General features: G+C 33.9%; 1 protein-coding gene across 1 annotated transcript in view; it reads left to right on the forward strand.

The window, feature by feature from the left end:
- Positions 1 to 23880, forward strand: part of LOC123560129 (uncharacterized) — a 45374-nt gene extending 21494 nt beyond the window's left edge. The window contains exons 8-12 of the mRNA XM_045353404.2: positions 9763 to 10440; positions 11110 to 11220; positions 11826 to 11879; positions 12088 to 12120; positions 12642 to 23880. Of these exons, the coding sequence (XP_045209339.2) occupies positions 9763 to 10440; positions 11110 to 11220; positions 11826 to 11879; positions 12088 to 12120; positions 12642 to 15766 (4001 nt within the window). The 3' untranslated portion in view covers positions 15767 to 23880. The remainder of the gene's footprint in view (positions 1 to 9762; positions 10441 to 11109; positions 11221 to 11825; positions 11880 to 12087; positions 12121 to 12641) is intronic.
- Positions 23881 to 26568: the final 2688 nt, after the last annotated feature.

Consider the following 26568-nt stretch of genomic DNA (forward strand, 5'->3'; position numbering starts at 1 on the left):
GCTCTTAAGTATTTATTGTTCTATGTTAAAACAATACTATTTGAATTGTGTATTTGTCTTCCTTGATTTCTTTAATAAAACATAATTCCTGTGGTCGTGTTATAGTATATTTGTTAATTCTTTTAAAAACAGAGGTATATCTGTAATGACCCAACCCGCATTCCGTATGTTATATGTAGGATTTCAAAATACTTCAGGGATATAACAAGTTACTAGTTACTTCTGATATTTTGTCACGGGTTACAAATAACTCTGTTACATGACTTTTACTTGCATGCGATATAAATTTGATTATTTATATTTTATACCCCCACAAATGAAGTTTTTGAGGGGAAAGGGAAGGAGTGATATTGTCGGCCGGTCGGTCTGTCAGTCCGTTGGTTTTCATGGTTTCCGGAAAATAACTCATGAGAGGCTTGACATATTTAAATATATTTTGGTACACAGGTGTTACATCATAAAATGCAGGTCAAGTTCGACCTTGCCTACAAACCATAGTTTTCGACGTAGTTAAGACCCCTTTCCAACTAAAATAATTTGCGAAACTCATGGTTTCTGGACAATAACTCATGAAAGGCCTGACAGATTTAAATATTTTTTGTACACAGGTGAAACATCATAAAATACAGGTGAAATTCGACTTTGGCTACAAATTTTTGACGTAGTTATGGTTCCTTTCCAAATCAAAATTTGCCAAACTCATGGGTTCCGGAAAATAGCTTGACACAGATTTAAATAAAGTTTATAAAGTTTATAAGATACAGGGTAAGTTCGCCTTCAATTGCACCTTCTTGTGGCCATTTCTTTCTTATGGTTGCCATACTTCTGCGACATTGTGTATCATTCGTCACTCCTGTGACAGTTCTAGTTTTATAGCAAAATGCAAAATGTTCGGGATATACTGATGAACAGTTTCATATATCATATTCAAGTAATATCATTGTCGGGGAATACCCTATTTAAAATGTGTGGTTATAAATAGAAATGCGTTTACAAAATGTACATGTACTGGGTGACACTGAATTACTTTATCGACGTTGAAAATAAATATCAATGTACATTTAACCACATTTTTTATTCCATATATTAATGATGAGAGAATTGTAGGCAATTAATATATACAACCGTTTAATCTAAAATAGACGTTGTACAACGTTTTTATCGCCTTCCTACAATATTTATTCAACTGTATGTTACCAGCAAACATAATAAACTCAGTTTTAGAAGTAATCGTTTTAAGTTTGCTTCAGTATGTTTTTATTCATCCAGATGGTAATCGCCATTGCGCATTGTTCTTCCATCGCATATGATTCGTTTTTTAGCTCACCTGTCACAAAGTGACAAGGTGAGCTTTTGTGATCGCGCAGCGTCCGTCGTCCGTCGTCCGTCCTTGCGTGCATCCGTCCGTGCGTGTGTAAACTTTTGCTTGTGACCACTCTAGAGGTCACATTTTTCATGGGGTCTTTATGAAGATTGGTCAGAATGTTCATCTTGATGATATCTAGGTCAAGATCGAAACTGGGTCAACTGCGGTCAAAAACTAGGTCAGTAGGTCTAAAAATAGAAAAACCTTGTGACCGCTCTAGAGGCCATATTTTTCATAAGATCTTCATGAAAATTGATCAGAATGTTCACCTTAATGATATCTAGGTCAAATTTTGAAACTGGGTTACGTGCCGTCAAAAACTAGGTCAGTAGGTCAAATAATAAAAAAACCTTGTGACCTCTCTAAAGGCCATATTTTTCATGGTATCTGTATGAAAATTGGTCTAAATGTTCAACTTAATGATATCTAGGTCAAGTTTGAAACTAGGTTACGTGCGGTCAAAAACTAGGTCAGTAGGTCTAAAAATAGAAAAACCTTGTGACCTCTCTAGAGGCCATACTTGTGAATGGATCTTCAGAAAATTTAGTCAGAATGTTTATCTTGATAATATCTAGATTAAGTTTGAAAGTGGGTTACATGCCATCATTAACTAGGTCAGTAGGTTAAATAATAAAAAAGAAACTTGTGACCTCTCTAGAGGCCATATTTTACAAGGAATCTATATGAAATTTGGTCTGAATGTTCATCTTGATGATATCTAGGTCAAGTTTGAAACTGGGTCAACTGCAATCAAAAACTAGGTCAGTAGGTCTAAAAATAGAAAAACATTGTGACCTATCTAGAGGCCATACTTTTGAATGGATCTTCATGAAAATTAGTCAGAATGTTCAACTTGATGATATCTAGGTCAGGTTTGAAACTGGGTTACGTGCCGTCAATAACTAGGTCAGTAGGTCAAATGATAAAAAAAAATTGTGACCTCTCTAGAGGCCATATTTTTTCAAAGGATCTGTATGAAATTTGGTCTGAATGTTCATCTTGATGATATCTAGGTCAGGTTCGAAATTGGTTTAACTGTGGTCAAAAACTAGGCCAGTAGGTCTAAAAATAGAAACACATTGTGACCTCTCTAGAGGCCATACTTTTGAATGGATCTTCATGAAAATTGGTCAGAATGTTCACCTTGATGCTATCTAGATCAAATTCGAAACTGGATTACATGCCGTCAATAACTAGGTCAGTAGGTCAAATAATAAAAAACCTTATGACCTCTCTAGAGGCCATATTTTTCAATGGATCTTCATGAAAATTGGTCAGAATTTGTTTCTAGATGATATCTAGATCAGGTTCAAAACTGGGTCACATGAGCTGAAAACTAGGTCACTATGTCAAATAATAGAAAAAACGACATCATACTCAGTTCAAAACAGGGTCATGTGGGGACAGGTGAGCGATTCAGGACCATCATGGTCCTCTTGTACTGAATTTATAAGCAATTTAATCTCCTTCAAACCCTCAGACATGACTGACTAACATCAAATAATGCTCTTGCATGAGTGAGATAGAACAAATGACCGAACGAACACTTCGCTGAATCTGTAATCACCAGAGAACTATTTGGTCTTAGATAAATGTCTCACAGACTTATCAAAGACAACATCAGTCAGGAAATATATCATGGCCTACAGTGTCAAATGCAGCCCAAAGATCTACTGCAATCTCTTGTCTCTCCATTCTGTTAAGCAAGTCATTCACCAGTCTAAATAAAAATAATGCCTTTACGTCTGTAAGTGGACTGGTTATTTGGAAGGAGATAATTATCAATCACAATAAGTCTGAAACGACCTCATTTTAACTAACTCATTGACATTTGTGAACTAAATTTCAAGTGCATCTTTCTTCAAAAGAAGCAAAATTATTGAAATAAAGGTCTTATACGTTGATACTTCTGATGACGTTTTGTGAATAGATTCATAACATGTTACCAATTACACCCAATGTGTACACTTTAAGCCAAAGTGCATTTTAGTGTCCAGTATCAATCTTGCTGTTGTTGTTTTTTCATATCGATGAAAGTACCAAAATACAAAATATATTCAATATGTCCGTATAAACAGCAAAGAGCATCCATTGTAAAAAAGCCCTTTTAAAATGATATCATGTACGCCTCGCGCCAATCTGGACTAATATTCAATTCTGATCTAACGTTGTAATCACCACTTTTTTGAACAAATGGCGGAAAATGACCACTCATTAACGTTAAACAAGTCCGCCAAAATGGAAACAAAATATACCCAGCCTCAATGAAGTATTCACAAATTAATGTCATCACTTGAGCCTGCTTCAGCGCGCTTTATGTGTACATTTTATAACAGATCTAAATATAATTTCATTAAAAAAAGTATTGTGTGTAGTTTTCCGTAGTTTATTAATTAATTTCCCATAGTACACGTAGTGTGTAAAACCAAGTATAAGAGATTTAAGATTTATGTTATATTTCTATAGAAGTTTGGACGACTGGAAGGTTTCCTTGTGTAAAACCAAGTTTAAGAGAGGAGTTAAGTTTAATATTTCGATAGCAGTAATCCTATTGTAACAATATGATTTCTATGATTAATATCTCCTAAATTTTAGCAAGCTCTTGCAAAATGAATAAGTTAGGAAGAAATTTTTATGAAAGGTTTCATTTTACCAGAAAACGTACATTTAGAGTACATATTGCATACTATTAGTCATAACTTGTAAAATGGCCGAACGGGAATTTCATTCATACTTCGCATCAAGGAAATCATCTCATTACATCATTAAATTCATATCAAAATCCTTTAGTTAACAGAAAATTAATAAGCATTGACGAATGTCATATTCAGCATATAGTCGTCGATATTTAGTGAATTGTCTCCCTTAAAAATGAACTTATCAGATGTGTACGTGTACATATTTTATACTATGATCGATCCTTTGGGCAATAAAATCTGTAAAAAGCTCATTTGAAGCATAGAATGCAACCAAGCAAAATAATAGCAGACTCGTTTTGATTGTTCGTGAGAGGTAATGGAAAAAGTAACACCTCTCACACCCGCTAGTACCGGCTTGAAAGTCTGAATATCAGTCTTTCGGAAAGAAATGGATAATTGAATTATTACCGAAACATTATAGACTTGGTACTGATGTGTTTCTTTAAATCAAGCCAGGACAAATTGTCGGATCATATCTATTCCTTAACCAGTAATATAGCTGATCATCTCAAGACATTCAGACAACATGTATCAATTACCCCTCACCATTCCCTCCCCCTGCACACCATGTAGTACGTCATTTACAGCACGAGAGCATCTTACAATCCTAGGTGCAAGATGGAGTATCTAGCACCAGTGAAACACACCGGAAACCCCAGTCTGGTATGCAAGAATGCGTTATATACTTGCACGTCATCTATCCCCTTAATTCAAAACATCCTACATGCGTATACAAAATATGACTCTGAATTTTCTCATATACCTGACACGTCTGTACTCGAAAACGAGTTGTTCTATATATATATTTTCATTGTAACTATTTACAATTTAAGTTATGGTTACACCATACAGCTGTCGTTTAATCAATCAGTAAATGTTTAAATGAATCATATGTAATCAAAGACAATCTCAAATGACAAGGATTTAAAAAAAAATCTCAAGCAGGCTTATATAAGTTTAAATTTAGTTTCATATATCAGATCGGTAGTTGTGAACGGTTTCATCATCATGATTGGAGCAAAGATTAAACAAAAAAATAATAAAATCATGTCAAAAAGTAGCAACAAGTTTCAAAAGCAGACTCTTACTGTATCTGTAGTAAATTTCCAACAGGGAATTGATTAATAACGTGTCGGACCTAAAGGACTTCGTGTATTTAACGGAATTTAGGTGTGATTTTAATAGACAGCTAATATGATTTACTTCGAAGATTCTGTGACTGGAGGAATAGAGTTGCACATCATACTTGGAACGAGGTAATGTTTATATTTTTCTTCGGTAACAGAAAATGATAACTAATGTTATTCTTTTCTTACCTGTACTGAGGCCTTGGTAAAGAGCCGTGATTATCCAAGTCAAATTACGCTGCGTGTTCATTCGCATCATTTGAATAAGGAATAAGTAACAAAATGTACCTAATACTTAGTTACGTATTCCTTTTTCGAAAAAGGAATAAAGAGTAAGGAATAAGTAACCAACTCTCGTCATCGTTATGCCTTTAATTCAGATAATTGTTGCGGTCTTGTTGTGTTCTAGGAAGAAATGGTTTTAGTACATATGAGAAAGTAGTACGGATCTGTTTGTTAAGTATGTAATATTAAAGCACACTAAGCGCTGCCGTCCACAACGGATATATTCATACCCCGGCATTTCAACATTTCTTCCTCAGTAAGAACAGGAAATTTTAAATCTAAATGTTGTTATCTATAAAATTTAGAAAACAAGGTAGGGACGTGTACATGGATAAGTGGCCCTCCTAAAATTGTAATTCAAAAAATAAACAAAACGAAGTAGATTTTCTATCACAAAGCGTTCAAATTATTTTATAATATATAATGATTAATTCTGTAATAATAAACGGTATACGGTCCGCAAATAAACAAATTTTATATAACAGTTCTATTAAAATACATATCAAATATTGATGCCTGATAAATCATGTAATTTGTCATTTGAAATTGTATTGTCTACTGAAAAAGAAAATATAAATTACATGAAAAATATATAGAATTTTCAGGGTTTTTTTTTATTTAAAGCTTTCAACTTTAACAGAAATCCAGTTAGATTTATCATTTCCCAGTCAAAAACATGACTGTGGTGATGTGTGCGTACCATTATGGTCATCTTATTTACTAATTCTTGTTCAGCGGACACAACTCTTTCAAATCATACAAAAAAAAACAACATTGGGTCGCCAAACATTCAACTGTTAGCTATTTGTGGATTGGAGAAAGAAACCCATTAACAACAGCTAACCTCTGTTTAATTAGTAAACATTGTTTAATTAGTAAACATTATTATTTTTTAATATCATCGTCGGAGTCCTAAATCTTAATTAAAGTAAGCTCTTGTAATTCTATTAAAATACCATATGTATTTTAATAAGATTTCATTTAAGAAATAAGTTATAGCAAAAGAGTGTTTTAACACTATTTATGCACGATGGGCGGTTATACGTCGGACGTAATAATTTCACGAAATTTCGTGAAATTATTTGAACGACGACGTATTACCGCTCGAGTGTATAAATAGTGTTGAAACACTTTTTTGCTATAAATTATTTCGATTCTAATATGCCCTTAATCTGAAACAGTAGATAAAATACAGTAGCGCTCTATCTTTGTCATAACCACACATTAATGTGGCGTCATTCTAGCGTAAAAGTGTTTTAACAAAGAAATGCATATTAGAATATGTTTTATTGTGACATAATATGATGAAACGTAAATACACTATTGAATTGAATTGAATTGAATTGTATTATGAAATTAATCCTGCGTTCGTTGCACCTTTATGGGTTGTGCATGTTTTAAGAACAAATTCTGCCTAGAAATATTTATAATTGGGGTCCATTTATTTAATTCAGGTTTTCATAGTATACATTTACCACAATCAATTACATAATTAAGCTTGTTTACATAAATAAATTCGTATTTAATTGGTATTAGTAGTAACATTTATTTACAGACATCTCAGTTTTTTACCATATATCAATAAAACAAAGATAATAACATAAAGGTACAATGCCACTCCAACATGGAGTTATGGATGGCTGACAGTATATAAGCGTTTTTATTGTCAGATGAATATATCACAATACAACACGTGTATAAATATAAAACTGATCTAAAATCTTTCTTATTTTCAATCACGCGATATTAAAAGGTTATCTAACGACCCTGAACAGACAAGTCAGATATGTCATACGTTGTACAGGTTGAATAAAAGTTTGGTTTTCCACAGTTTGCATGATTTAAACTAACAAGTATATACATTTTATTGTCACAGTTGTATTCTTTGGGTATATGAAACGAAACAATAAAGAAGACACTCCTTCGTATAATTATGTCTAAACGCATTTTATTAATATCAAGGCTGAAATGAAGAATTATGACAGCTTAAGATACTGGGAAGGCTATTCTTTTGTAAATGTTAATAATTTTAGTCTTTATTTATATTAAAAGGTATTGATCAATTTATAGGTATTTTATTTTGAGAACAATCTGACTAAAGTACTTGATCTTCTAAACGAAGATCTGAGAACGACCCATTCACATTCTTCTTCTGTATAGTATGGATTTCCAGTATTGCTATTTTTATTTTATCCAATCAGACGACTTGTTCGAACGTCAAAGAGTAAGAAAAATTCTAGGACTCGAACCCGGGACCCCTCGCTTACAAAGCAAGTGGCCTACCGACTGAGCTAGCCGGCTATCTGATTCATTACGACATAAGAATTGTAAATATCAAAAGTCAAGGCTACAGGTAGATTTGCAAGGTATTGTAAGTTAGGCTCTGATTGGCTAGCGAAAGGGTCATCAGAACGAGGCTATGAATAGGTCGTTCTCAGATCCTATGCGTAGCGTAATAGGAGATGTACTTCAGTCAGATTGTTTTGAGAAATTCTTTAGTTTATCAATAACTAGAGGCAGCGGTTGAGACAACGGTTGAAAAACTATACATATATATACACAATGTACCAAGCTTTTATAAGGCCTAAAAACATTCTTTGTTTCCGGCAACATGCTCAAGAAATTTAATTAGGGTAGGATTTTTTTATTCAGGGAGACTTTTCAGAAATTACTTTTGTGTCAAAAAATGAATACAAATAAGTGGGTTATGCCTTTAGAGCATCAGGAAGTTGATTTCGAACATCACTGACCATGTTGAAAGCATAAAAAGTGCAGTTTGGCAACTTCTTGTCAATTCTCCAAGGCCATAAAAGATTTAGGGTCGGGCCAAAAATTTAGGGTAGGTTGGGATACCGGAAACAAACAATATTTTTTACGCCTAAGTTAAAATGGGACTTATGCTTCAATATGTCCAATACCGTTTTTATATATTCATGGGTAGATCATTAAATTTCAAATAGAAAGACATTATCTGATTTATGAAATATCGATTTCTTTGCATAAAAGTTAAATGTTTCCGATCTCCTTGACCTCCGATATTATATGCATTCATCTCGAAGGGAGCAGACCTATATGTTCATTGCGGAACTTAGTTTTCCTGATTTTCTGTATTTATCATTTGAAAAAAAATATAACCTACGGTTGTGCACATATACATTAAATTTACAAACATAACCGCTTTTTATTTTTTCTGGAGTAGTTTCGTCAAGTATATGTTATTGCATGCTATTTATCGTATGCGGTAAGGCATGCAATAACATACTTGTTGCTACTTGCTGTTGTGACATGTGATTTTGATAAGCAAAAATTACAGCTTGCAGCTTTGGTCATGTGTGTTGTGTTCATTCACGTCTGTGATCATTCACGTCTGTGATATCGGTATCACTTTCAAAGATAAAGCAAATTAGCATTGTTTTTAGATAATAAGCAGATGTTTCTCTCAGTTTTTAATATTAAATAAATTATTAAATTTGTATAAGTCACTTTCAAGTATAATGTACGTACTTTACAAATGTATTCTTATTATATATCTCTGCTTGCAATAAAGACAACCAAAAAACCCAATAAGTTTGTAATCCTCTCTGTGTGTCATGATGTTGTCTTCTTTTATCTGAGGAATGGCATGCTTTGACCCGAAATCAACTTCTACATGTCTCTCATGGTTAAAATTAACTCAGGCTATCTGACATCTACAGCAAGTGTCTGCAAGTCCATGAAATTCATTTATTGTGACTGATATAAAAGCAACAACACCTGTTAAATGTTTAGAGAGACCCGTACTTTAGACCAAATAGTTTTGACCAAATAGTTTACCCAATTAGACATATACATAACATATATAACATATCGGTTACATAAAATTTGTTTGAAGCAAATGAATAGGTAGACGCATTTGCCTATCTATAAGTACACGTCGTAAATGTTATAAGATAAGAGCGTAACTGAAGAATGACATTGATTTATAAATTGATTTAAGGATCATTAGTTTGCGTTTATTTTTGCTAATTTTTAAACTTGACTGTTTGTATTAAAAGGGGCTGTATCTAAATCAATCGAAACAATTAAAATTGAACTTGCTTTGACTGAAACGATTATTTCCTTAAAAGAGACAAAAATAACACTAATATGAACAAGTCCAAAATGTTTCGTTCAAATTAATGTGAACACGCTTTGCTTTTCTTTGCAGGAAGCGACTCCAGTGAAAGCAAGAGCTATGATTTTTTTTTTCAAATATTAAATAAGGGCGATTTCCTCTTTGCATTTTGTTAGAAATGTTATATTGTCTGACACTGCTCAAACTGTGAGTTTACAATGTCAAAGAAGGAAGGGCCAAACAGTTTTGTGAAAAGTATTAAAGAAACTTATAAACGCTTAACGAAGGATAAAGTTTGGGAAGATGACACATCTAGTGACAACGAAAAACAAAGTGATGTCCATAACCAATACAGAAATTTGCTTACAGAAAATGATTCGAATACACAAGATTCAACACAATCAAAATCAGATACCAGTAAATCATTGCCTTCAACACATTGTGAAGATTGTTCATCGTTGGAGTCACAGTTACTAGACGCATCCAAAGTTAGCACACTCGACACAGGCAATGGGGTATCATATTATCTTGGTGCTCGACCAAAGATACAAAGGCAGTCTAGTGACACTTCAGCGGGCTATGCTGAGAGAAATTCCTTCAAGCGGAATAAAAGAAATACTTTCAAAGACAACAGATGTTACAGCATTGGTTGGGAACATGATACAGTTGATGATTCCACGAAACAGGCGTTTCAATGGAAACAAGCTGATATCCCAAGATCGACAGTAGACAGAGAGAATGAGGATGATGTCAACCAGTTAGAGGAAGAAACAAGTGATTATGAAAGTGGATATCCAACTATACAAAGGCAGCGTCCCTCTGATGATGAAGAAAATGAGTGTTTTGCTAAATCAAGGACTTTCCACAGCGGTATGAAACAAAAACATTTTGTATTTTTATTCTGATTACAATATTCTTTGATATCTGGCAGTTTGTAATTTCAATATATAGAAGTGATATCTAATAATATCTGACATGTCTCCCTTTTCAAAACATGATTGTAGAGTACCTCAATTTTACAATAGATTTAGCGTTCCTAGTTTCTTACGGAAGTGAAGCCAGGCAAAAATAACTCTTCTATGACTATTTACTTGTCTGGAAAAGTATTTATGGCTTCACAAAATATAGTCTATTTCAATATTCTTAATTGTCTTCAAAATCATCTTTAGTTTAGACAGGAAAGGTATTTATTACTACTGAACATGTATGGTATGATCGTAGAAAAGAAAGCATCGTTCATAATAAAAATTGTCTTAAGCAAGACCTTTATTGTGAACTCGTTTAATTTCGCAGGCATAATTTTCGAGCAAAAAAAAAAAACCTCTTCGTTGGCTTGGGATATGAATTCATTAGTTCAACTTTTACACTTAAAATGAATACGAACTTGGTAGGTTCGATGGGACTGACACTACCACAAGATCCTCGAAAATTTGTCTCCCCACGAATTTAAATGATTTCACAGTAATCGTGATTCGAATGAGATCATAATATTTGTAACATTTTCAAAGGGTATATAATATTTGGAATCTTGTGCTGCAGTTCCTGATCTTCACTCAAAGGCGAAACTTGATGAGGAACGAAAGGATAATAAGCCAAGGTTCTGCAATATCATCAATATAAACCATTCAAGGGAGATTATTGTTTCCCCAAGTAAGTAATCTGTTGTTCTGAAATGCGTTTTGTTTATAACTTTTTAAGGTTTGATGGCGGCTAAATGATATTTCCCTACTAATAGTTCATTATACATAACGTATGCAAAGAGATGTGAAATGAATTTGCTTCTGATATTAAGGCATACCGTAAATTAGGTAAAATACGCACTTTCGTATATATGAATAGTTTTCATAATTCGTATTATGGCGAGTGTGCATGAGCCTGTATTGTTCTCAGTGACAGACTTGTTTTATAAATTTTAACTATTTCTTTAATAACATGAGCATTTCTAACATGACTCGTATTTTTGTTCAGTCAAACAAAGGAGGAAGTTTTGCAAAAACAATGGTTGACGCGCGAACCTCTAAGGAAATATTCAGACGTCAATTATAACGTCAACTAGCCGCATGACATCCGGTTGATTATTACACTTACGAATAAAGTTCCATACAATATTCATTGACATGATTGAATAAGCAGGTTAAATAAATTTTTGGTTGGTCGTCTGACCTACCACGTTTCATCGTTCATATAATTGGATGATAATTAATCACTCTCAAATTATGACTCTCTGAAGAGATTTGTTGTTTTTTTTATTTCAGATGACGGTTCCGCTAACATTAACAAAACCTCTACAACGTTCAACCAGCCACTTGGTAAGGATTTCATTATTTTAATCTAATGCATCTGGTTAGTCTGGCAAAGAAGCTAATGGAAACAAATAATCAGTAAATTGTAAAGAAAAATGTTATACAGATACAAATGTTATACCTGAACTCTCGGCAAAATATAAATCTTAACTTAAAGATAGAATTTCATGCTTGTATCATAGAGATTTTATATTAAGATGTACTTATTTTACAGGAAGGCATGGAGAAATGTACAAATCTGCAGAAGGTATTTTCTTTCTTTTCAGTTTTTTCTTTCATTTCAAATCGAGTACTTAAACTAAGCTGTGATACTTGTTTTTGTCTTTTGAATTCATACTACCTATTCAATGTCTTTGAAAAACAACGTTCCACTTAAGCAGGTGTTAGGGTTGTAAGGCATTTTGCACATTTATTTCCTGTCGTGGTCAGAGTCCGATTTACTTTACTTCCAGAGGACTTTCTCTGATTTGGTTTCTTTTTATTGAGATCGTTCACCAGTTGAAGTCTTAGGCTCAATTGTCTTTTAAATATACGATGAGTTACTTGTTAACAGTATCTAAAATATGTAGACATGACTTGACTCGTCATTGAAACTTGACACTATTTAGGATATACGAATTATAAATCGCCGCTCTACAAAACATTACTCTAATGTCAAAACATATAACACCTACTGAAAAGCTTGTAAACTGGTTACAGCTTTGTGTTCTATTTTAGTATCATAAGATATAATAATACCAACATAAGATATCTCCCGTGACTTTTCAGATCGAAAAACTAGAATGCTGAAAACGTTTGACCAGACGCAACCAAAGGTAGAGACGGAATTATTTAAAACAGGATTAGCATATTTGAACAGGAAAACATATTTTCCATTGGTTATCTTAAAAGGATCGCAAAGCGGTTGCGGATTTGCAGCCAAAATGCTCTTCGAAAATATTACCTCAACTGACACTAGCATTCAAAGTTACGTTCTGAAAACTGCTGAAGAGGTAAGATTAATAGACGACAATAGAAAATCTGTGATACTTATCATAGATGCCAATGGGGGAACTGGGAAGGACAGCAAACGGTTGGACGACTGGTATGAAATTCTGGAGGAAAGAATGCCCATTGGATCTAAGGAACAGGGAAACCTAACTGTTATTATGACAGTAAATGATTACTCTGGTATGAAACATCGCATTTTAACTAAATACAGAGATTATGTTATAGATGCATCAGAAAAAGCATACAGACCATCGAATGAAACAAAAGGAAAACTTGTAGATGCTCTATTGAAACAGGGAAATATCAGAGTTATTTCCAGTAAAGGTGGGTCTTCGACTTGTGGAAAAAAGGAAAAAAGAAAAATCTCTTTCATCGACAAAGAAACAGCAAACGGTATTGTTTCAGTCCTCGGCAGCAAAGGTTGTATCGGTAAACTCACAGACTTTTTCTCAGGGCACTTCTCCGAAGGTTTAAACTTTCTAAGGAAGCCAATACCTCGGACGGTTCGAAAACTACGTAAGCTCTACCGAGAAGGAAGTCCACGTTTTCTTGCCCTTTTGGCCGTGCATGCCCTCGACGGACATCTTATGAGCAACGGTAACCAGGGTAAAAAAGGTGATGAACCTTACCAGAAGCCTTGGCATTCAATGATTAACATAGATAAACTGTCTAAAAAGAAATCTAAAGCGTTGGGAAAATTGTATGATGGTTTGGATGTACAACTACTTTATAGGTTTGCAAAGGACTATGGGCATCAATGTAATCTAGGAACCACTTTACGAAACGTTGCCTGTCAACTTGACGGAGAGTTTCTCGAGCTGACTGAGGACCAGTTCAGGTTTTCAAATGGGAGAATATATTATTCCTTTTTGCTTGTTCTCTGCGAGTCGTATCCCAGAGCACTTGAGAATTGTGAGAGCGAGTTCTTTTTCAACTTTGTCAAGTTACGTAAATTTGCATGCGAAGAGGAACGCGACACATGCATGCTGATAGATGACAAAAAATTAGACAACTGGACAAGATCAGTTTGTAACCGCTTTAGAAAGGAGCTGATGCTGAAACAAGTTGCCAAATGCATGAAGCATCCTGTCATGCATCCGAGTTTCTTTAAACTCTTTATGAAATTTCTAGGCGAAACACCACACTTGTCGTGGAAGGTCCTGAAACAGCTAGATTGTGATCCGAAAGAGGCATATTCATGCCTTTACCATGGAATGGCTCAACATGAAGTGAATAACGATGCCAAGCAAAGGAATATCACAGAAGTAATCATTGGTCTCGACATCTGGAAGAAAAAACGCCGAAAGCCAAAGTGGAAAGAGACGACGACTACACAGGAGCAGGAAACACTGATACATGCAGCGGAAATGTCTAATGTCCAGACATTTCGTCTCTTAGTAGATTCAGGAGCAAACATTCCAGTATCTGCTTTGAAGAAAGCGATTGATGTAGAATCAGAAGAAATTATTGAAACCATATTGGACGCTGACAAATTCAGTAAAGGACAATGGGCTGAAGCTGCACATCACTCCGTATCAAAACTATGTATGGAACCATCTTCAGAGCGCTTAGTCCAGCTTTTGAAACACTTGGTCTCCAAATCAGACGTTATTTCTGGAGTTGAGGGACAGCCACCTTTGATTCACTGGATGGTTCAAAGTAACCACTCGGAGATGTTACGAATGCTACTAGAAGGCGAAATTTTAGATTCAACAGTTGATATCAACAGTATGTATAACGGCGAAACACCTTTGATTCTCGCTGTACGTTTAGGTTTGAAAAACATTGTTGACGTTCTGCTACAGCACGATGCAAGGCCAAGTCAAACAGAGATATTTATTGCATGCTCCAAAGAAGATACCGAGATTTTAAGTCTTTTGTTAAAAAAGCGTCCTGCGTCTGTCTATGAGGAGGACGCAGATGGGTCAACTCCACTATTTCATGCAGCGTCAAATGGACTATTAAAAACCGTTCAACTTCTTCTTTCAATATCGAAAGAAAATTTGCTACAATGTGTCGGAGCGCAAATTTACGACAAGAGACGAATTCCATTGTGCGTTTCAGCTCCAGACTTACAAACCAGAAACAATACAGGAAAAACGGCTTTGCATGTTGCTGCCGAGTACGGACATACTCAGATTATTGAAGAGCTTATCAAATGCGGATTTGATGTTAGTATGACGGATAATGTAAGTGAAACACCCCTCCGCTTAGCATGCAGAGGTAAGCATACACAAGCAATACGAATCATATTAAATCAGTGGCAGCTGAAAGGGTTACCAGTCGACGAATATGCCATGGGGCTAGTAGTTAAGGATCGGGATACTGAACTAGTGCAGATGTTGAGTGAGTATGGTTTTAACGTCATATTTAAAAGTTGTGAATTTGGAGTACCTTTGGTAGACGCTATCGAAAATGGATCACATGATATGGTTCGATGTATCCTTTCAAATGAAGGCAGTTCTGATATAGAGCATGCCGGGAAGCGACCTGTCCATTTTGCAGCAGATAAAGGCGATATTGAGACGCTAAAGCTTCTGGTTGAATATGGTGCAGACATAGTGGCGAAGTCTACTGGGAACGGTGATAGTATCATTCATATTGGAGTAGCGAGGAATCATTTGAGCTTTGTCACGGCCGTATTTGACATGCATGAAAGCAAGAGATTAATTGATATGAAAAATTGCAATGGAGAAACTGCTTTGCATATAGCTAGCAAGATGGGTTATACGTCTATACTTACGTTCCTGCTTAAAACCGGATTTAAACCTAAAATCCCTAACAAAAGAGGTGTTCATCCAGTTGTTTTAGCCGAGCAAGGTTTAGAAGTAGCTATCAAAAATAGGGACAACCCTAAATGGGAGAGATACGTTGAGTGCGTAAAAATACTAAAGGAAAATTAATCTGATCGGTAAAGCTTGGAACACCGCTCAGTTTTGTATTGTAGACAGTGACTGGGTTTAACCTATATGTAAACGTTGTATCGTCTTTATTGTGTGCATCATAATCTAAATTAACAGCTACATGGGGACGAAGTCTAGTAGTGTCTTTATAAAAAATGTTTCACAAAACGCCCTCGTGAAAACGACTTGGTATAATGTATAAACATTCTAAATTTGATATATTTATCCTCAGAATTTGTTAATAGTGCTGTGATAATGTTGTTTATAGCACACATGATGCAAAACTATACATGCATATAAACTTAACCAGGCAGACAGAGATATGTAAAACGTGAGTTGCAGATTTATAGTCATTAGAAGGATTTTACATGTAAATGTGGCTAATAAAATATATAGATACTGGACCAATGTTTTACTACCTATATGGCACATATGTGTAAACCTTTACTTAACACATTAAAACAAAATTTCAATTTAGAAGTGAAAACTTAATATCTTGATATTGTACATGTAACATTAAAGAGCAAACATTCAAAATAAAAGTATTTGGAAGTGTATATGGTACCAATAACGCTAGAAAATTTATAGTTATATCCATAGATATTACGTTATGGCAAGTTTGTATGTATGTATGTTATTCATTACTAAAGGGTTGTGCTTATTTAATCAGGAAATAATTTTATTCTGTAAATAACGATAAATAGAACAGAAAGACAAAACAATTTCTTGCTTCTTGTTTCTTGCTTCAATTTCACACCAACACAGTTAAAGATCATATTGCTAATGGTAAAGGAAGACACTACATGCACCACTGAGCTTTACTTCAAGCACAGGCGGTTATCTTGGTAGAACCTCCGGCAGTAAACCAACTGGATGGCAAAATAGAAAAGGAATTTAGCAGCCTCTATATAAAACGTACTGATCATACAGGCAACACGAGTGTAAATTCCTAAATATTTTATAGATGCTAATCACTATTTTTATTTTTGAAATGTTATATGATGAACATCTGTATGAACCACTCTTTATAAAAAGCCATTAGAGGAAAATGTTGCCAGATTTTCTGTAGTTAATGATTCCGTTATTTCCTGTGAATAACTCGCACCTTTGTACCATAGAAGCCATTTTCGCTCCGCTTTTTATATGTAAATGAATAAATCGTCACAAATGCTATTATTTAGAACATTATTCATAAAAGTATGCATGATACATTTATTCATTTGAAACAAGTACTTGTGCAAATATTATATGCCTTTAGAGCATGCTGTATGAATATGATATGCCATAAAATATATTGTGTAAATATTGTATGCCATTGGATCATGTTGTGTGAGTATGATATGCCATTAGGTCATGTTGTGTAAATATGATGTTTTATTAACATTATATACCATAACTAAATGTTATAAAGACGCTAAACATGTTGTACAACCGTCTGTTTTGTGCCATTAGAACATGTTTCATTTGTAAATATATGCCATTGCAGTAAGTTAGAGCATGTGTTGTAAATATTATATGCAAATAGGTCATGTTGTGTAAATATGATATGCCGTTAGAGCATGATGTATAAATGTCATATGCCATTATATAAATATTGCATTCCTGAGAGGGTGATATGAAAAATGTTCACCGCGAGATATATGAATATTGACCGAGGCGCCAGCCGAGGTCTATATTCATATTTCGAGGGGTGAACATTTTTCATATCACCCTCTCAGGAATGCAATATTTATTTTATTATACCGAAAGCTTATAAGGGTCAAAGCATTTACTGGAAAATCAACATAATAATTTATTTAACATTAAAAAGTAATTACTAACCAAATAATGAAGACAGATTTAAAGAGTCTTAAATTTACTTGTTAGCACTCATAATTTGTGGCGACTTTGCTGTGTAATAAGACTTTTTTTGGATAGATTTAGTCGAGACGTTTACATATCGCTGACCCCTATATTTATTCTAATATTTCAACATTGCGTCAATCAGTAGCATTCGAGAAACGGCGATAACCTCATTTTTTTCTAAATGAAACATATAAATGTGATCACTCATTTTCTTAGTTAGATCATTTCAAAACGTAGTTTCGATTCAATATTTGATGAAAATTATTTTTCGAAATATTTTGCACGTAGCATAAAAAAAGAACATTCGGCCGTGTTCGCACATGCAAGAGCACCATAAAAGGGTAATTTAATCCTAACGTATAATTATGTAAGCGCCTCGTCTGAAAATTTATCGACTCAGTCTTTTAATCAATGCGAAAGCATCAATCTCTCAACGGGTGATATGAAAAAAACAATATCACATGCGCAAACCAAAATAACGCTGTTGCGCATGTGATATGAAATTATTGATCATATCACCTGCGCAGAAATTGAAAATAACGATTTTGCGCATGTGATATAAAATCACTGGAGAATATGATATATTATTCAAGTTAAACTAATGGGAAAATTTGCATTGGACATTTATGTGAGGTATAATAATATAATATATTGTATAAATATCATATGCTATTAGAAAATGTTGTTCAATAGTATGTGCCATAAGAGAATGTATTATAATTATGTTATGTTATTAGATTCATGTATGGGTAAATGGAAATCAGTAGTTAATAAGCGCATCGAAGATAATCATTTAGCACTATGGGCAGCAAGAATGAACTTATCTCCAGATTTCGACAGGTTTAGCATATATTGGAAAGGTAGATACTGCTGTTATTTACATGTGTACTTGCAATGAATTTACACCGGGAATGGCCCAGTGTATTGCAAATGTTTGGATACAAGTTCTGATATTGCTTGAATATCGTAAATAACATAAATATGAATAAGGTAATAGAATGTTCAAACTGACTTACACCAAGATATGAATTATAAATGTAGACTACTGATAGAAACCTTTGATATAGTGATTATCCAAGAACTTAGACATATGAATCAGTAGAGGAAACTTCCCGTTTCGGAAATCATTTATGGGTTTTTCCTTACTTCCTGAACGGGAAACTTGTTACTTTTTATAGTAACATGCTTCCCGTTCGGGAAGCAATATCGCAAGTTTTAGACCCATTTCATTCAAAATAGCCGGTGCATAAGAATATACACAAGATCTGCAAATTGAATATGCCACAGTAAATTTGAATGATATATCTAAATTTCTACCGTTCACAATTTTTTTAATGTCTTATTGATTTTTTTATTTGACAGTGAAATTGACCATTTTCTTCAGAAATTGCTTAAAATCAGAGTTTCCCGAATTGGAAACCTAAGTTCCTGATCGGGAAACCTAGCCTTTAAGTTACTTCACAACCAGGAAATTGAAAGCAGACATTCAGAAAAGTTATTCTTTTATTTTGTTATAAAAAGCAATTATTTCAAATTTCAAGTTTTCAGGGAGTTGTGATCCTGTAATTTGATGTGTCTGGTGCCCCAAGATTTTAACAGACTCATATGAGTTTGGGTCAATTATTTGAATATTTACTTTAGACAAATTCCAAGATTTTGTCTTGTGTGACTCCAGCATAGTTTCTGACGTAAATGTATCATTTCTTTCTCCTTTTAGTTTGTCTGATTTTAAAAAAAAATCTATGTATTGAGGTATTGTCGTCACTTGATCGTTGGCGTTGGTGTCTGCGTTTGTTAAAAATTTTGTTTAGGTCCACTTTTTCTCAAACATTGTAAGGGTTACAGCTTTAAAACTTTGCACATTAGGGGACTATGTATGCCTAGAACCACAACTCTGATATGCATTTTGATAAAATAATTGCCCTTTATTGTACTTTGAAAATTATAGTTTCTTGGTTAAATTTTTTGTTTAGGTCAAAAACTATAAGAGCTACAGTTTTGAAACTTTGCACACTTGTTTATCATCGATATTAGGGACTATATAGTTCAAGAACAATAACTCTAATCTGTATTTTGTCAAAATTACGGACATTTTTGTAGACTTAGAAAATCCCAACTATATCTTTTTAAGATCTCTTGTATGTGTTACTACATAATACACATGTTATTTCTTTACTTTTCTGTTGTTCAGTTTTTATCATTGTCAGTACTATCACAGATATTGCATTCAACAAATGCGGATCTCTGCTCCTCAAAAATAATCTTCTTTGCTGAAACAAATGTACAAATATTCATAATGTGGGTCATAAATTGAACCATGATACTAGCCTGTTTTGTTCTTTACACCTTGTTTATATAAGTTTTCACTATATACTAATGTTCTGAATTCAAATCTACTGCACAAAATGATGTTACAACTTATGCATTAACTTTGGTATCAGCTTTAATTGACCATGTTTTTCCAACTATTTGATCATTGTCAAAGGCTCCTATACAGTAAGACAGAAGATATTTCAGTTGCTAAGTTCCTGTGATGTCAGCCGCTTCATTAACGTAATATAGCAACCAGATGAATAACAAGAGCTGTCCATAAAACAGCATGCTCAACTTTTGTCAGTGCTTGACCCTGAATTAGAGCTTTGCAAGTACAAATTTTAACAGTCAAAATTCAAATCAGAGTTATGAGGATTGTTTCTCCTAGTGAAGACTTTGATAGTAAATATCTATTTAATTTTCAAGTCAAAATCTTTGATATTAACAGAGATATTTGACTTGATCAAAAACTTTAACAAAAAAAAGTCTACGTTAAAAAGGGGTATAACTCTGTTAAACTTCAAATCAGTGTTATGGGAATTGTTTCTCCTGGTGTAGACTTTGATAGAAAAGAACTATTTTAATCTTTGATAGTAACAGAGATATCTGACTTTATCAAAAACATTTACACAACAAAATCAAAGTTTAAAAGGGGCCTAACTCTGGCAAATTTCAAGTTATGAGGATTGTTTTCTGGTATAGACTTTGACAGTAAATACCTATTGTAAGTTTCAAGTCAAAAACTTTGATAGTTACAGAGATATTTGACTTTATCAAAAACTTTAACAAAAAATCTAAGTTAAAAAGGAGAATGACTATATCATAAGTCAAATCAGAGTTATGTGGATTGGTGTAGACTTTGATAGTAAATAACTTTTTTAAGACTGAAGTCATATTTTTGTTTACTTCTCTTTTTAGGTTTAAAACAGTCTGAAAGAGCATTTGTCGCCTTTGCATTTGGGTGTGCAGAAAAGGAAGACATATTAAGAGATTGTAATTCTGTATCAGCTATTAATAGAGACATGGAATCCTTGATTAACTTGGATTTTGATAAATATAAAAGTGAAAGAAACAAAGTAGTTACATCTTTTGTTGAAGGTATCACATCTGATACAGTGAAAACACAAAATACTGCAAGAGCATGTGCTGCATTTGAACAGATTTACAGTTTCAGGTAGATGCATCTTATGGCCCCAGTTTTCTTTATGACTAATGTTTTACAATATCCAGTTTCCTTTATGTTTAATGTTTTACAATATCAAACAGCACAAGGTTAATTGTCTGTCAGTATTGGTTCTAATCTTTAGCTCGATTTTTAAAAGAAAAAAGTAGAGCTGGCGATGGCGTCACCCTTGATTAAAGTTTTTTAAAAGTCAAATATCTCTGTTCCTATCAAAGCATAAACTAGTATTCCAAAACAATATATACTCTGAAACCAAACCATGAGCTTATAGGACTTGTCACTGCTTAAAATATTTCTATGTCATTATAAGTAAACCTCTTTCATATCATATCGTTATGTTTTGTAATACTGTTATATTATCATGTATAATATGTTACCTAAAGAACAGACTTTAATTTAATAATATTTTTGGTTCTAGCATATGACAGTATATGTCATATTGTTTCCATGTCAGTTGCCTTAAAGCTATTTTTTCGAATTTCTTAAGTTTGTTAAAAAAATTTCAATTTGAAAAATACATTTGGTATCACCTTGACAATTGATGTTTTTGTAAAATATTCATGTGAAGAATACAAACAATCTGGAAAAGCGTTATGTATCCCTCGTGAACAAAATCAGAATTTTACATTGAAAAACATCTAGCATCAAACATCATCCTGCTTTTGGTATTTCTAAATATCACTTTGTATCAAACTAGATACTGTGAATTCATTACTGAAAGAAAGATTTGGCATCAATTAAGGTAAAACTTGTACCTATACACATGTGTTCAATAGTATCGGTCTGTGTTGCTTGATCTACTTTCTTTGCATTCTGTATAATAGTTTTAAAGTTTTCAATGTAGGAGACACAGCCTTTGCAATATGACACTAGTTTTGTGATTTTCATATTTATGTAGCTTATCAAGTTTTTTTCAGATCTTCCTTTGAAATGTTTCTTCTGGTTCTTATGACTTCGTCTGGCTTGATATTCCAATTAGTATGATAAAAAGATGTACCACGCAAATAAGAAGAATTTCCTGATCGGGAAGTTAGGTTTCCAAATCGGGAAACTCAGCTTTTTTGCAGTTCATTCAGAAAAAGGGCAGATTCAATGTGAAATTAAAAAAATACAAAGACATTTAAAAAAGTTCTGAACGGTAGAAATCTAGATATGCCTTTTAAATTCAATATGGCATATTCAATTTCGAGATCTCATGTATAGTCTTATGCACCGGGCATTTTTAATGAACCTACATAAAATATAGTGGTTTTACTTCCCGAACGGGAAGCATGTTACTATAATAAGTAACAAGTTTCCTGCTCGGGAAGTAGGGAAAACCCCGTAAAAGATTTCCCGATCGGGAAGTTTCCCCTACTGTGAATGAAGAGACTTAATTTGTATTAAACTCTGCTTGGAAAACTCATAATGAATGCACATATTTTAGATCTGCAAAAGAAGTTCCTTATTATGTCTTACAAGTATATTGTTAAATGTTTGTACATCTAAGCATTAGTATATAAGTATTTGATATACTGAAATCATATCCGCAGACTGTAAGCTGCTCAATCAAGAGGTCGGGTTGCTTATATTTCGCTTTCGCGAAAGCACACCGAACTCCAGCTTAAAGGAATTATTAAATCATACACGTTCCTTGGTAGTCCTTTGAAAGAAGAACAACACTTGGGAACCTGCATACCATAATCTCATTTGGTACCCTATAAGATTCTTTCACTGGCTGTAGGTGCAGATGGGAATTTCCGGTCTCGAGGGTAACTGTTTAGGCGGTTACGAGGCTCCAGCCGAGTGACCGCGTAAACAGTTACCCGAAAGCCGGATATTCCCATCTGTACCTTCAGCCAGTGATAGAATCTTTTTCTTGCATACCATATTCAACAAAGAAGAGTAAAAAATAAATTAAAACAAATGATTTTCATATAGCACTTTTTTCTTATAGTAGCATATTAACAAAGCGCGGGAACTTCAAGTCCGTAAACAGGAAGTACGACATGACATTACAAAGACGAATACAACGTAAGAGTTCTAATTTGTTTTATCATCTGCAATGAAACGTTATGTTATTACCTTAAAATAACGTTTCTTGACTCGAGAAATATGATATAAGGAACAAAGAGGAACTATCAAGGTATCTAATTTTTATCCCGTTTTACGAAAAACATTATTACTACACACATCTTCTGTACATATGTAGTTCGTTATACGTCATTTACAGCACGGGAGTCATCTTACACCCCGGGGTGTAAGATGGAGTTTTCCAGCACCGGTGAAATCACCAGAAATCCCCGTCTGGTAAGCAAGAAAATATCATCTTCAACATTTCAATTACTTTCTATATTTCACAATCTATATATGAGCCGCACCATGCGAAAACAAACATAATGCATTTGCGACCGGCATGGATCCAGACCAGCCTGCGCATCCGCGCAGTTTCTTTAATTGCAATAGGCTTTGAAAGCGAACAGCATGGATCCTGACCAGACTGCGCGGATGCGCAGGATGGTCTGGATCCATGCTGGTCGCAAGTGCACTATGTTGGTTTTCTCATTGTGCGGCTCATGTTTGTCCTAAAAATGTAAACTGTAAAATTATGACATTTAAAACAATTTATAACAAAGTGTACATATCCTATGATGATTTATAATCTGTGAGTGTATCTGTTTAAATAATGTATGTTGTAATCTCTGAGTAAGAGGACATAAAGAGAATATACTGTATATACAGATTTACAAATTTTATTTTATTTTAATGAATGAATAAAGTGATTTAGTGTGTATTTGTTTATATTTTGTAGTTGATGTTTGGTCGAGTGCTTTAGAAGAGTAATTACACATTTTATATACTGGCGGACACACATGACTCCCCAATTACCCATATGTAAGCACTCAAACCCGGTCATGGGATCTCTGTTCATGTATCAATCAAAATATTTCTTGAACTTTAAGGCAATCTCACGGTTGAGCTATTTTAGCATAATTGTAATACGTAATTGTGCTGAAATTTTATTACTAACATACTTTCCCATTAAACAACTCCTCAATATCTATGTGATATTAAGGGATCTGTTTTGCCAAAATGTGTGCTTGAAATTGTACACATGGTTGAGCACACTGGAACAACATAAGACATTCTATTGTTTGTATGCTTGTGAATCTATAACGGTGTCCTACTGTTTTCTTATGTGTTGCTTGTTCGTTTTTCTATGTTATTCAGTTGATCGTCGTTGTGTGTTTATCTTTGGTACATGTATGAGTGTCTGCGCTATTGTGGTTTACGTTGTAGTGCGACTGTTGTTTAACTTTCCCCTTCGGATTCCTCCCCACACCCCGACCCCATTTCGCCCCTTACCATTTCCTTCCCCTTTATCAATATTTAGCTTAAATTGATATGTACTTGTTGGATGTTTGAAGCAACCCGTCTGAAATATTTTTCCATTACAGCTTCTTTTTGTTGTGGGCCTCCTATACAAATGCGTGGCTCTGGGGCTGTGTTTTTGGTGTTCTGTGCTTCCGAGAAATCTACCCTTACATATTATCTGTTTTAGTTTACCGACGGTAATAAGGGTACCAAAACTTTATCTTAAAATACAAAAATGGTTTCTTTCTGATGGTAAAGAATATTATAACGTTATGCTTTTTGGAAAGAACTGAATATTTTTTGTGTTTCCGTCATTCTGAATCACCAGAAATTCAAAACAAACATGCCACCACCTTAAGTTGGAGGCTTTCTAATCAGAGACCTGTGAGTCCGTTTCAGTTTTTAAGGATTCAATTGATATTTAACCTTTTTTAAATTTGAACATAACAAATCATAGAAAGAGTTGTTAAACATGAAAATTTAACAGCATATAAATAGATATATTATTCTGAAAAGGGATTGTCAATTTATTGATGGATGCTTGAATTTTCAAAAAGGGGCCACGTTAAAGGTCTACACTTTTGGACAATTCCTTTAAAAACTTACCATTTATTCTAACACGACCCGATTTGTTTTCCTATGAAACAAAGAAGGCTGAAAATGTTTCTGACGTCACAATTATAACGTCATAGCGCAAGACGGCTTAGCGGCGCGCTGGAAAAGAAATCAACAAAAATCAGGCAAATATTTGATGGATATTGTCAAGGACGTAGAGTACTCTACATAATGTTCAATAGTTGATAACGTGTAAAAATTAAAATAATATATCTCAGTGATATGCTCATGAATAAAATCATTGCTTGTCGTTTAGTTGCTTATCATTATATCTCGCAGGCTGCGCTGTCATGATATAGATCCAATTCATCCGCATCCAAACCCCAAACCACGATTTTATTCAATAACAAATCATTGTTTTGGATATATTATTTCTTAAATAAAATGTTACCTGTCTTAGTTTTGATGCATTTGCAACAATGCCCAAGTGCTGCAATTTCGAATAACTAGATGAAACATCGTTTTTTCTTTCTTTACAAATGGAATTCTTTTCTAAAGGGGAGGAGGGAGGGTGGGGTGGGAGACATCTTCTTGAGAATATTACTTTACGGTTCAGAATCTCTTTTTTATGGAATAATATTGTCTATTTCATGAAAGTCATTATGTTTGTTAATGGCAAGCTGTACAAAAATGCATATTACGGAAAAATAGAGAAATGACAGTCATATAACACGGCCTGTAAACACTGGCTCCTAAAATTTTTGGAGGTGATTTGAAGAAAAGCGCCAATGATACTTCCGAGTCGGCGCTAATGACCGGAACTATACCAGAAATGTAAACAAAGATAGAGGGAGAGTTGATTTTTTACTTTCTGTAACAAATTTAAGACCTTATTTCAACGAACGGGCAATGTAGTTCCACTCAGAAATGGTTATACTTTTTATGTATGCAGGTCAATTTGTAGAAAGAAAGCATTTCTTGGCGTGACGACTTTGAAAGATTTAAAATATAGATCTGCCAGAATTTTTTATACCATTTTTATGTACCATTTTAGTTTAAGAAATAATATATCTCGAAAAGTGATTTGTCATTCAATAAAATCATTGTTTGGAGTTTAGATGCAAAGGATGTAATAATACGCATCTAAACAACGCGTTATCAAGGATTATTATGTACGTCCTTGACGATACCCATCAAATAATTGCCTGATAATTGTGACGTCAGAAAAATGAATTGTTGAATAATAACACAGTTTCCAGCCTTCTTTGTTAAATAGCGAAACAAATCGGGTCGTGTTAGAATACAAATTAAAAAAGGTCTAGATCTATAGTTCTATAGAAAACAAGTTTAAGCTTACTTATTAAACTGATAGTGATGAAAAGTGTACAATATTTCAATGTTTTGGCTCTTATATTTTTCAAAAAAAGTTGACCTAAACAGAAACGTTAACAGAAGCAATGCTGATCAAGTGACAATACTTCATACTTTTTTAACTGGACGAACTAAAGAAAAGAGTGTGGATTTTGTGTATTCTAGTGTTATATTGGCAATG

Source organism: Mercenaria mercenaria, chromosome 10 (assembly GCF_021730395.1).
Source record: "Mercenaria mercenaria strain notata chromosome 10, MADL_Memer_1, whole genome shotgun sequence".
NCBI lineage: Eukaryota > Metazoa > Mollusca > Bivalvia > Venerida > Veneridae > Mercenaria > Mercenaria mercenaria.